Source organism: Trichogramma pretiosum, unplaced genomic scaffold (assembly GCF_000599845.2).
Source record: "Trichogramma pretiosum strain Unisexual culture from Peru unplaced genomic scaffold, Tpre_2.0 scaffold109, whole genome shotgun sequence".
In the NCBI taxonomy this organism is placed as follows: Eukaryota; Metazoa; Arthropoda; class Insecta; order Hymenoptera; family Trichogrammatidae; genus Trichogramma; species Trichogramma pretiosum.
In genome coordinates, this window is record NW_019640787.1 from 346270 (window position 1) to 360428 (window position 14159).

Here is a 14159-nt window from a genome sequence, read left to right on the forward strand (position 1 = left end):
TCTATACTTCGATGAGAGATCGTAAAATTTTATTTTACCATTAGTCGAACTGCATTACGGTTATTCGTTTACGGCCAATTAAAAACACTGCTCATGACTTTTTCGCTCTTTTATCGCGGGATAATGGGCACGCGTTCGAAACTAATAAAATCTTTTAAATTCATTTGTCAGGTAGATGAAATTGAAACGCGATGAATCTTATCAACGATCAATTAAGGATTTTATTATTTCTCATCGGATTATTCGAATTGGAAACTGGATGTAGTTAGAAAGTTTCTCGCTGCGCTGCAAGCTCGGGCATAAAATTAATTTCAAATAAGAGTCAAGTTTCGATCGTCGTCTCTTTTTATATACTATTTTTTTTTTTTTTTGTTTTGTAAACGATCGAAGATCGGTTCCGTTTTATTATAAAGCATAGAGGAGTTTAGAACGAGAAAGTTTACAATTATGAAAAAAACTTGAATGCATAATTGTGTGGTATACACGTGCGAACGGATACTCGTATGCTTGGACAATTACTTGCATGCGCGCACACGCATACTTCAGCCCACTTTCAAATCGTAATTATTCGCAAAAACTCAGCGAATGATAACGAAAGACGAGCTACTCTGACTTTCTGAATCAATTTTCATTCATCGTAAATGTTAAATCGTCGCGAAAAATAATCCCTTTTAACGATAACGAAGCTCCGAGCTTTCCGGTTGTAACGTGACGAATTGCTGAAAAAACAAGACAAAAAAACCTCAAGACATAATTTCGCCGTTTACGTACACGCATTTAGAATCGGCACGAGATCGTTAAAAAAACCATCTCGACGTCTTTTATAAACGCGCATTATGCACGCGTTGAGAGCTAGGATCGGGAATATCGGGAACAATCGTCCGAATAACGGTACGTACCCGTGGGGCAGTGATCGGCGCGCGCAGATAAGATATAAAAATTGCCGATTGACCTGTGCGCGCGCGCGCGCCTTATTATCGTTGCTGCAGCTGTATAGTGTAGGATCGAAACTGCTGCTGCTGCTCGCAGGCTACAGAAAATTTTCTTCCATCCACTGTACATACACGCAGCTCTGTGACCTTTCTATGCATAGTATTCTATGTATGTATAGTATATAATAATTCGCACTGACCATCCCGTCTTTATACCGTTATAAGTTTTCCGATGCGTTATTATTATATGTGATAAACGGCTGCGCGGATGGAGCTAGAAAGTAATTGCGATAATTGTAAGAAGAAAAAAAAACGACGAGGCTCGATCGATGATGCTCGCCGAAATGAAAAATTTAAATAACGTTGGAGATTGTTTCGATATAACTTTTCATTGACACGGTTCAAATTGTCGTAAAATATCGTCTTTCAACTTCGTCATTAACTGCAATCTGGCTGTCGCAACAACGAACAACGAAAGAGATTCGCAAATTTACAGAAAAATCAAGAATATTTTCTTAAAATATCTTATGCGGATTTTAAATTTTACAAATTGACCATTAGAAGATTAAAAAACATGAAAGAAAAATGATTTAATGAACAAATATAATAATTGAGTGTCTATACGAGGAAAATTTAATACAACGTTTCAATGATGTAACGTGGAAATTTGTATTTCCAACGTCGTCGAGTTGTTAAATCGGCTAAATACTTATATTATCATCTGAGCAAAGCAATGAGCAAAACAACTCGATGTATTATTGAACGAAGATCGGTAAATGATCATGGCAGCCTTTCAATGATCTCTCGCGAGCGTAACGATTCGCACCGATCTCAAACGATTTTTTTCAAAAATTCACACAACGCCGAATCAAACACCGCAACGAGATTCAAAGGGGGGGCAACATATTATTACAATATTCAATATTATTCATATCGCAGGCCGAAATTTGACGGAGCTGCCTCGCCACAGAGCTCAAGCCTCGAGCAGGTGTCCGCTATATAGGTACCCCTATTACACACATTAAATTATATTATATTAATGCTATGCATACACATAGCGGGCCTCTCGCTACTAGTTGACTTTTTTTTTGCTGTATATACCTGTTACGTATAGCGTGTACCGGAGCACTCACGTACCCTATATATACGTGTACACATGTGCATGGTAATAATAATAAGAGGATGCGATGGTCGCGGTCACGGCTGGCTGCTGCAGCGAGTGCGCTGCAGCGTGGGGCCCACCGCGCTGTTCCGGACCCATTTCCGGACACCATGCGAGCTGTATATAGCTAGCTAGAGAGTGCCAAGAGTCCCCCTCCTCCTCCTGCATCCTATTTGTATACTTCATCCTGCCTACATTATGTTGGCGTGTACGCGCGTGTGCGCGCACTCGCGTGCCCTGGATATACGTTATGCATGTACGTATATGCCACCTTCTTTATGCAGCACTGGGCCACGCATGCCGTATTTTACATCCTTGTGCGCACAGCGCTCGCAGCTCGCGGAGGCCTCTTTTCCTTTCTCGATCCTCTCCCGTCGTATATACAGTGGTCAACTATTATTATTCGCACACACTCGCACACGATCGTGATGCGCGCGCGTCGACCTGAGCTACATATTGTGTACGCGCTTATTGGCCACGAGTTTGTTTTCTCTCTACTATATTATAAATTTTTGCTCTATATTATAAGTTGATGCTGTTCAGTTTGCATGCGCGTGAGTGTCAAGCTCGCTCGTAGCGTCTATTCTCTCTCTGCCATAGTGTGTACTGCACTTGCGGCCTGACAGTTCTACTCCTCCTGCACCGATTTTTTATTATTATTATTTTTTTTTCGTTTTCATTTTCGTTCGCATACGTGCCTCGGAGTCTATATATATTGTACTCCGTGCACAATAACAGTGTGTGCCTCGGTGTTCTCCGTAATTCCTCCTTTGCCTCGCTGTTACGTGCAGTGCACCTCCTCTCTTCGCAGTCCGACTCTGCGCGCTTCATGCATGTGTGTGTGTGTGTGTGTGTGTGTGTGTGTGTGTGTGTGTGTGTGCAAATTGCGCTGCTGCTGCTCGCCGATCGTCTATGCATACATACACTCGTAAACGGTATACACACGCACACACACGCACGCACACACAGCACGAAAGGATCGGCTGTTATAATATAGTGCCGGTCGGTCGGTCGCGCGCGCGGGGCTGCCTCCTGCTACATGTGCCTCTATATATATTATATACTCTACCTACTCCGAGTCCAGCACCACTATATGCCCCCACATACTATTATAAGGCGCAGGAGCAGCTGCACTACTGCTGTTGTTTTCTACCTGCGTGTATATCGTATTATATACCTGCAAACGCGCGACCGCGCGAGTCAGTCGCTGTAATCGCGCTATCGAGGCTCGACGTACATGCGCATGCGATTTTTCTGCAAAGAGAGAGAGAGAGCGAAGTATCGCTCGCCAAATTATATTGACTAGTTTTTGTTGTTGTTGGTGGTTCTTTTGAAGTTGTGAACTCTAGCGTGTATGTGTGTGTGTGTTGATATACCGAAAACCATCGGCTAGATCGGCGGTTACGTATATACCTCGCGTGCGAGTTTTCCGCAGGACCAATCGAATATATCCTTCAAATGGGATTTCTCAAACGGGTAAGTTCTGAACGCATGTTATATTCCAAACGTGTGACGCATTTTTTGGCGAATCCTGCGAGTAGCTCTTTTCGTTTCGCAAGCGAGACGAACGTTTCCAAGACGATCGATCGTAATGCATGTCGGAATCGCGCGGGTGTCGCGTAAAAATTTACGCGATAAGCGCAATTTTCATGCTAGCGAGGCATTTATCATTCGAAATGTAAACAATGATGATCTCGCTCGACATATTGACAGCCGCTTCATTTATTTCGTTGAGCAATCTTCGGGCGTTTTGCATAATGCGCGACCACGAAAAAGACGATCGGATATTGTATACGCGACGCGTATAAGTTTAAACTTTTTCGTGTATCGTATGAGCTCGCGAAAAAGTGGCGCAGTTGTGTTTGCGCGTCGAATGCAACATCGCAATTCATAACGTCGGGTAATATCAAACAATGATCCGCAGAAATGCTCGCGATCTATGGACTGCAGCTCGATGTTTATAATATATACTCGTATAGGCGTTTGTTTTTACTCGCTGCATTATAGTAATATATTATCAAAGGTCGAATGGAAGGCAAAAATGAAAAATTTGTATTAAGAGTATTAATTTATCAATCGTCGATTTGTCTGAGAACTGGATAAATCGATGTATTATCCAGGACACTGTTGTAGATTTAAGATCGTTTTGGCTCTGTTAAATGGTCCAACTAGCTGATACCGTGTAACTGTTGCCGTATACCGTGTAACTGTATCATAGATCATATAGATGTCTTTTATTGTTTGACACAAATTTTACAAAATTCAAAATTAATTGTTTTACGAACTCATAACGAATAATATATTACACCCACGCAGTAGCTCGCTAAAAGCGAACGCGAGAACATCGGCGACAAGTATCGTTATGCGGTGGTGCGCACGAGGCCGTGAATCGTATACATCCTACACTCGTTGTATTATAATGAGTAAAAGCAATGATATCGTCGAAAAATTGACGCAGAAATAATGTTCGAGTGCAAGTCCGGATGCATCTGATTGGTTCGGGGAAACAAAAAAAAACAGGTAATAACGGACAATAAATGTCGATGATTTTTCATTTCTACTTGTTTGTTTTGGCGACCGTTTCGAAAAAGATCGGTGTACAGCGAACTAAGTATTTGATTCTTTCGTTTTTGCTGTCGAGTAGCGTAATTGACGAATGTAATGAAAAAATTTTGAAGTAAATCAATAATTATTCCGTTTGAATTGTTTTCTCATAGAGGAAGCTTTGTGACGGACCGATTTTCGACTTTCATTACTAATACTCGTAGAGTACTTTTATATATATACATTCTTAAACTAGATCGAATTTCTGACACATGTTGGTATGTATGTATATGTGTGTGTGTGTGTGTGTGTGTGTGTGTGTATGTACGTGTGTATGTCTGTGCAGAGTGATATCTCGATGGCGGTAGTTCGTATCCTTATTGTAGATGTCTCATTTTATTTTTTTTGATGTAAGGAAGAAGCCAAAACATCATTTTTAATTCTGCGTTAAGTATTTAAAAAGTTATGAGGGATTTTCGAGAAAAAAAATTTTTTTTTCATGTTTTTTTTAGTTTTGTCATATTTGTTCTAAAACAAACTGGTTTTTTTGAATAAAAGTAATACTTTTTTTAATGCAGAGCCATTAACCTTTGATTTAAGATAAAAAGCGTAAAGATTCACCGTAAGTTTGAAAAGTTACGTTTTGAAACTGAAATTTGGTTTTTATGATTTTTTTCTTTTTCTTAGTTTTGTGTTGTTTCGTACCCAAAATTTATGATGTGTCAAAACATTGTTTATGGACGGATTGAGGATGAAGCCAGAAAGTTTGATTTAGCGATAAACGAACAAAAAAATTTTTTTTTTCGATTTTTAAAAATATTTTTTTTTTCTTTTATGATTCAAATTGTTTTGTGAACAAATTAGAAAAAATGATATTAATATTGCCAATGGTATATTACTGCCATAGGCCGCGAAAATAATAAAAGTTCCAGAGTACGTGTAATTAGTGTCCGAGGCGAAGCCGAGGCCGATAACCCGTGCTCTGGGGCTTTCTTTTTTCGCGGCGTAAGCCTGTATACTATTATTATTCATACACAGTGGTCCGAAAATTGGCAGCGGTTTTTTATTTTGACGATCGTACGTGTGTGTGTGTGGGTGTATGTCAATAAAAAGCTCAAATCTCATTTTTAAAATTTTTTTACATTTTTCATTATTTATTATTTTTTTAACATTCTTTTCTATTTTTGCTTTTATAATTTTTTTATACTTTTTATACATTTCTGTTTTTGTATGTTTTAAAATATTTTTTATACATTTTCGCTTATTTATTTATTATTTTTTTTTTACAATATCAAGGTTTTAAATTTTTTTCCTTTGGTTTTTACTTTGGTTTTAAATTTTTTATAACATCTTTTAAAAATTTTTCTCCCCCGTCTCTTTTTTCACGAACCATTTCCTCGTGATCGTCTCGTACATATGCTCGTAGAAAAACCTCTTGCATCCTCGAAAGTACACCTTGTACAATTCAAATGCTTCCAATACTTCTGTCGATTTCGCGAGCTCCAAGTAGTCCTCGAACGTAATTTCTTCTTTCGGCTGGCTCAGATCCAAGAGCGTCAAGCCCGGTTTCACTTCCCACCGTCTCGCTCGGTCTTCGTAAGATGCGTCCTCGCGATCGTCATGATGTACATCCTTTCGTTCTTTTTTCCACATGCGTGTAAAGGTCGTAAGGAACGATTCGAAAAAAGTCTCGACAAATTTCAACATCGTTGCATTGTCTTCGCGCGTAAATCTGTAATTGATTGTGCTCTCGAGACGATGGGCAATTGCCAGAACACTGGCGATTACCCTGAATGAGAATACAGGCCGATTTTCTTTTTCCGAGCGAGTTACGTGATTTGCATCGATGCGTCGAGGGTATTCGAAATTTACTCGGCCGGCGCCACGTTTGACAAGCAGATTCACCAGGTCGGGTATAGTTCTCGCGACGGCCAATTCGAGAGGCGTCATCTTATCTAGCTCGTCGCGCACATCCATATCGACTTGCATACCTACCTCGTCGCAGACTCTGAAAAACAGCTGCATCAATCTGAGAACATCGGTATCCTCGTGCTTCCTGAAGCTGCTCTGGAACGTGGAGTGTAGCGGAGTTTTCCCATCTTGGTCCAACAAATTCGGATTCACGCGCCGTCTCAGCAAAAACTCGATGGTCCTGTCGCAGCCGTTCATCATGGCGTGGTGCAGCACGCTTCTACCGCGGTTGTCTCGGGCTTCGAGATCGATGCGTTCGCACTCGCCGTAGACTTCTTCCAGGAAGCCGTCGTAGCCGAGCTTAAGGCAGATGATGTGCGCTGAAGTCCTGTCGAACTTGTTGCCGACGTTGGGGTCGGCGCCTCTTCTTAACAGCAATTTGAACAGCTCTTTGTCGTTTTTGGATAGCGCAAAGTGCAGTGCCGTGCTGCGGCCTATGTTGTCCCTCGCGTCGAGCCACACCTGGTTTTGTTTGGCATCGTTGATCGCGAAAAATGCCAGCGCCATATCTACCCTCTTTCCATAATTCTCGCATATCAAGATCAGCGGCGTCTTTCCCATTTTGTTGACGGAATTGGGATCTGCTCCGTGATGAAGCAGAGATTCGATCAGCTGACGATCGTCGCTGGATATCAGAGCCAGATGCAGCGGTGTGTTTCCGTCCAGGTCTTGTTGGTTTATGCACGACAGTGGCCGATCGAATCTCTCGCCGAACGCTAGCAGCGTGTCCAGTATGCCCCTCGCCTGGTAGGCTCTTCCGCATACCAAGTGCAACGGGCTCGAGTTCTCTGCGTTGACCGCATCGATATCGGCGTTGTTGTTCAGCAGCCAGTCGACCAAGGCTCGGTTACCCGAGCGCACCGCCAAGTGCAATGGCGTGTTACCCTCAGCGTCTCGAGCCCACACCGACCCCAGCTTCCGTCGGACAATCATCGACACTACGTCCGTCTTGAATGATTGCTCGTGCCACTGGCAAGTGCCGTGGTAGCTGGCGATGGCGTGCAGTGGCGTCGAGTCCTTCGTGTCCGCCGATTTCGGATCGGCGCCCAAGGCAAGTAGCAGCTCGGCCGTCCTCGTCTTGCCGTTGGCGAGAGCGAAATGCAGCGGTCTCCGGCCGTCCTTGTCCTCGACGTCGAAATCAATTACCTTGCCGAGGCAGATGTCGAAGAACCAATTGATCGCGAAATCGTCGTAGTCGCGGCTCACGGCTTTTCTCTTGCAAAGTACGTGCAGGGGCGTCGTTCCGTGGGCGTCGGCGCGATTCGAATCGACTCCTAGACCGATCAAAAGTTCCACCGTTCTCGTCTTATAACACTCGAGGGCGTAGTGCAGAGGTCTGCGATCGTCGTAATCTCGAACGTCGATCTCAACTTTCTTCTCCAAGCTGTTACACACGTCGAGGAACCATTTCAGCGAGTCGTCGTCGTCGTCGTCGTCATCTTCCTGCCTTTTTTCTTCTGTCGGTACTGAAAATTCTTTTTTCTGACAAACGACATGTATCGGCCGCAATCCTTTAGCATTTGACACACTTACACTAGCGCCATTTTTCATCAGATATTCGGCCAACTCCAATCGTCTGTACTTCAGAGCCAAGAACAAGGCTGTGTTACCTTCGGCATTCTTTAATTTCAACAGCGCCGGCCTACTGTTCTCATCGCAGACGTCGAGAAATTTTTGCGCGTCTTCGATGAGACCAATCGCGCAGGCCACGTGAAAATGCGATGTTTCGGCGTCATCGCTGATGTAGTTCATATCGTAGCGATTGTAAATTTGTTCGAATAAACTGTGAATGAAGTCCGCTGAACAGCCGCGCTGGAACGCGGTATGCACCAGTGTCGTGCGTCGCAGCATTGGCTTACCGTCTTCGTCGTGATCCGGCTCGTCCTTGTATCCTGTCTCCATCACGAATGACTTTACTCTAGCACTTACCGAGCTACCGATGCTCTCCCATGAATGTTCAATGGGCGGCTCGAGCAAATTTTCGATCATTTCTCGTCCGAAGATGTCTCGAAGATCAGGAAGCGGCCCGGTCCAGTAGTCGAACCTGCGCACGAGTTCGCGGAGTAGCTCGTCGCGCTCTCCTTCGTCCTTCCAGTTCACACTCTGTCTGAATCTCCTCAATGTGTTTATTCTACGCTCTGGCCCGCTTGCTTGACGCGACTCGACGAACTCGAAATCGGCAAAATCAAGGAGCAATTGCTGGAAGCCACTGTTGTTCGACATATTTCCTTCCATTTTTTTGTTCACTCGCACTTGCAAACACTTGCGAACGCTCGTAATTCACTTGTGTACTTTAAATAACTTATAGTTTTATTCACGTCAAATATCTTTGGTCACGATGCGATCGCTGCCTCGTGCCGGTACGCTCTTAGAAGTACGAGATATAGTGTTGCCGTAAAGAGACACTGTCGTCTAATGAAGTTCGTCCGGCTCTTCTAAGCTCATGTAGCTATGTGACGATGCCCGAGTTCTTTCGTGAGTGGGAGAGAAGGGAGAGAAGGGGGAAAGTTCCCGAGTGAGATACTAATTAAAAGCAGAGGGGGGCAGATCGAAGAAAAAGTATAAGATTTAAGAATTATTGGCATTGTATGAACAAACAATTGAAACTTTTTTTTCAATTAACTTCATGGGTTTTTAACCGACTTGCGAAGATAATGAAACTACCAAAAAGCTGTGTAGAAAGGAAAATATAAGATAAACATCGACTCGAGACGAATGACCCATATACAATCTGAAAATCGTAACGTTTACATATAGCCACGCAGCCTGTTTTATGAACGCAGCACAGCATTGCATCTCGTTGAATCGCGGGCGCACAATTAACTCGTGCGCGCGTGTTTTCGCGATTCGGCCCAATTGTTATGTTGAGTTACAACGCGCACATATGCACACGTACATGCATTGCTCCGCGCTGTGTACGCGGACCGCGCATGCGAGATATCGACGAGAGCGCGCAAAAAGCGCTATTATAAAAATAATAACGTTATGTAGATGTATAATAACGTAAGCTCTACGGCTCGCGAGACTACACTGCGGCCTAGAGCGAAGTAGCAGCTCGTTAAATAAAAGGCAGCGTACATTCGTTGCACTTCCTATATCTGTGCAACTATGTATATAGTAGAGTATATATATGCATCGAGATGATCTCGACTTTCACAGAGACTAATTTGAATGTTTTTCAGGACGACGCGAGCACATGCTCGGAAGAATCGGCCGGTGACATCTTTAAAAGTATTCCGAAGGGCAGAACTGCGTTTTGCATTTGGAAAATAGAGGTATATATAGATATACACACGATTTATATGCAAAATTTCTCAAAACTCTTAGCGCTTCGCGCAGCGACATTTTTGAGCGAAACTGCTCAATTTTTAACCCACTGTAAAAATAACCAGTCTATGATTTCGATAAAATAATCTTTTCCAATGGTGATGTCCATACAAGTAAACTTTCAATTTTGAATATCACAAAACCCACACGTTTTTTGCACGGCTTAGTGTTCTAATGAAGTTTGCAAAGAGTAACATTTAGAATTTTTATAAGAGATAAGAGCAAACAAAGTCGGCGCTCGGCCGCCCAACACAATTCTATAAACTCGCTGTAACTAATTGTCACTCATCTCTCACTTACGGCAGTTGGATTTTCTGATAATTTTCTCTTCTATTCTACAGAAAAATTGACCCAAAGCTTTATTTTCTATTTGTTCTTATGGCGGTCGAATTACAATTTCATATATGATATAAGGTATACGCCCCTATTTTCGATCAGTTAGGCTCTAATTACGATCAAATTTGAATGAATTTTTTATGTAGGATTGAAACTTGATATCTGATTTTGAATAATGTATTTCTGTTGAAGATGTTCGATTCATTCAGCCAATTATTAAAAAAAAATTTCTCACTTATAATTAAGTTGTTAATATTAATTATTGGTGATCGAATACAGGAACATGATCGAAAATAGGGGCATATACCTTACAACTTATATACCTATTCAATTTCCTATTATAGGCGCGAGTTACAAGTTACTAGCGCGCCGGGTTTGTTTGCTCTTATCTTTGATAGAAATTATGAATATGACACTTTGAAAACCACTGCATTTTATTTAGAAAAACCTCAGTTTTCTATTTGAACAATAAAAAACGCAAAAAAAACTGGGAATTTTGAAAAATTTTGCCCCGCGTATAATTATGATCTTTGTCGACTGAAAAAATAACGTAATTATGTATAGCCGACAAAAACAATCTCGCTCGGGCGAGCGAAGCTAGGCACCTTTCTCACGGACTCTGCCTACCTGATTTACGCGGTCTCGGCCAAGGATGGCCCTCTACCGTACCCCGGAATGCTCGTAAGCCATTTCTATCGTTGTTACACCATACCTTCGCAGATATATGTAATTCAACGCATCGTAATTTGTTTTTAGGCGAAAGAACTAAAAGACTGTCAGTCACTGCGAGCCATACACTTTTGGGTAGGCGAAGAATGCGAAGCAGACACCAGCGGTGCGGCTGCCTTGCGCGCCGTCGAGCTAGACTCTCAGTTGGCCTGCGCCGTAAATAACAACAACAATAACGATCGGTCGGCGCAGTCCACCGCCGCCGACGGAGCTCATCTGCTGATGCGAGAGGCGCAAGGTCGAGAGAGTCCGCGCTTTCTCGGCTACTTCAGGCATCGCGAGTTCCTGGCCATCGAGTTTCCGTCGCGCGACGGCTCCGATGGTGCTACGTGCAGTAGACTTCATCAAGTCTCCGGGACATCGATCGCTGTGTTAACGGAGCTTCGGCCGGTCGATTGGGCCAGTTTTTCGAGTCACGATGTTATTTTACTCGATGTGCCGAGCAGGTATATATGATTTCAATTTACTTTTGTTTTACTGTATACACTCGTTAATGTATTAACTTGACGTGTAAAGCCGTCGAAATATAAACGATTATCGTATGACAGAGAGAGAGAGAGAGAGAGAGAGAAAGAATTACAGTTTTTACGAGACAGAATGCATACACAAGCCTTTTGTTTCACTTATAAACTACATCCTGTGTTCTCTCTCTCTCTCTCTCTCTCTCTCTCATGCTCACGCTTTCTCTTTAATGAGTGCTTCTAAATGACTCAGGCTATTAGGACATTCATCATTTTACGATGCCCGTGGCCACTCGTGTAAGCGCATATGTTAAGTACATTGGTATGGTAATATACATATTTAGTGGAAATATGTATAATATCAATGTGGAAACGCAGCACGTCTCCGATTGATTTTTTTTTTTTATCTCTTTCACTCACAGCTATTGTCACAACGTGAACAATTTCATCTCAATAATCGCTCTATTTTATATTACTCGCAGATCGGTGATTTTTCTATGGCTGGGTTCGACCTGTGAACCGCTGCACAAGAGGCACGCCGCGCGATTGCTCGACGAGTTGCTGAAGCTAAAGCAGCCAAATCAACCACGCGTCTTTGTCCTCGAAGACGGCTATGAACAGACCCTGCAAGTTGAGGCGCGCCGCGTTTTCGACGAGGTTCTCGAACCCGCAAGGCGCTACGTCTCGCCCGAGCCCATACAGCAGGTAAAACGATATATTTCATATTACATTTCAATCATTATAGTGCGTTATGTGCTAGCGGCAATTATGCTACTATTATTACTAATACGAGTGCGTGAGTGTGGACTAGGCTCGTAACGTGTGTTTAATTTTGTAGAAAGTAGCACGAGAGATCGATCGTATATCACTCTTATGAATCAGATGCGTTTCGTGCTTCTTTACTACCATTACTTGCAATATATGATAATCTCACTACATAATATAACTCTATAGCCGTTGCTGTATCCACATTTTTTCCCTTCCTATATTTCAAGCGCATAAAAGGAATTAATGAAGACGCGTGTATGTAAGTCAACGAAATATTCAAATTTCATATTTTTCAGATAGGCGAGATGAGTGTGTTCAATAATCCGTTTATTTTTGATGTGCTTATGTTCTCGAAATCGCTACTTCTTTTATTGAATGCGTCGAACGCATTGTTACTTGGTTCCCTCCGTCACGAATTGAAACATAATAGTACATTCAAAATTAATTTTGTTCTTTCATTATAAGAGATTTTAAAAATTTGATGAATCATCTTCATTAGGCATACGTCATTCTCATCATTATCCTACATACATTTTCTTTCGAATTTCGATGAATATTTTCAACAGATGCACTCGTATGATTAATTAAAAAAACGTAAACCACCCAGTTAGTGTGTAACGATACAAGACAATATCGATATTTTTTGATTATTGATCATTGTGTCGAATACAATTTTGTAATATTGTAGCGGTAACGATTTTGTCAATATTTTATTATAACAAATATCGTATCGGTATCGTATTCAATACATTGTGTATAGATTCGTTATAATAAAAAAAAAATACGAAGTTTCATCTTTTAATATTAAATAATTATTCAAGTAAATGCAATTGAAGTATACTTATATAGCGTGACATAATAAGAACGTTCAATAATTCCTGAGAACTTAAATATAAGCTGAATCGCCATGATTTTGCTATCGAGTAGGTTTTTTGGGGTCCTGATCGAATGGTGCAGTCAGATTTGACAAAAGTTGGATATTTCTTGGAAAAAATTTTTTTTCGGCCAAATAACGGTTGGATCTAATTTTCATTTATGCCATGTGAAAGAGCATTGTTTTCTCTTCTCAAATGACTACCCATGAGATTCGAAAGATAAATTTTCATTCAAAGATATGGAATTGAAAATTGAAAAAAAAGTTTGGATTTTCGCGAGTGCACTTGCACTCACGAGAGCAAATGACAATCGCTTGCGTTTTTAAGGTTCGTGACGAAAAATAGCGCGTAAATAATCAAAGAGATGGCGCAATGCAAGATAAAGAGGAAACGAATGCTCTATAAAAAAGAAAAAAATACATAGCTCAGCCCTAAGCTCAGCGATAGCCGAATTACAACTTTGGGTCTGAAAAACTCATCCTCGAAGCCAGCGGTCGAGCTAATTTTGTGCTGCTTTCATGTTTTTTGAGAAATCAAGTAAACTTTTATTGATCACAGGCCACCAGCTCGGCTCTCAGCTCAGCGAGAGTCGAATTACCACCCCGGGTGTGACAAACTCATCCTCGAGGCCAGCGGTCGAGCTAATTTTGTGCTGCTTTCATGTTTTTTGAGAAATCAAGTGAGTTTGCATTGATCACAGGGCACCAGCTCAGCTCTGAGCTCAGCGCGAGTCGAGCTACGACCCTGGGTCGGAAAAACTCATCCTCGAGACCAGCGGTCGAGCTAATTTTGTGCTGCCTTCATGTTTTTTGAGAAATCAAGTAAACTTTTATTGATCACAGGCCACCAGCTCGGCTCTCAGCTCAGCGAGAGTCGAATTACCACCCCGGGTGTGACAAACTCATCCTCGAGACCAGCGGTCGAGCTAATTTTGTGCTGCCTTCATGTTTTTTGAGAAATCAAGTAAACTTTTATTGATCACAGGCCACCAGCTCGGCTCTCAGCTCAGCGAGAGTCGAATTACCACCCCGGGTGTGACAAACTCATCCTCGAG

The 14159-nt window shown here is 42.1% G+C and overlaps 1 protein-coding gene across 1 annotated transcript in view; it reads left to right on the forward strand.

The window, feature by feature from the left end:
• Nucleotides 1–3306: 3306 nt before the first annotated feature.
• Nucleotides 3307–14159, forward strand: part of LOC106653965 (villin-1) — a 16236-nt gene continuing 5383 nt past the window's right edge. Inside the window, exons 1-5 of the mRNA XM_014373634.2 lie at nt 3307–3570; nt 9792–9884; nt 10837–10953; nt 11029–11447; nt 11945–12167. Of these exons, the coding sequence (XP_014229120.1) occupies nt 3553–3570; nt 9792–9884; nt 10837–10953; nt 11029–11447; nt 11945–12167 (870 nt within the window). The 5' untranslated portion in view covers nt 3307–3552. The remainder of the gene's footprint in view (nt 3571–9791; nt 9885–10836; nt 10954–11028; nt 11448–11944; nt 12168–14159) is intronic.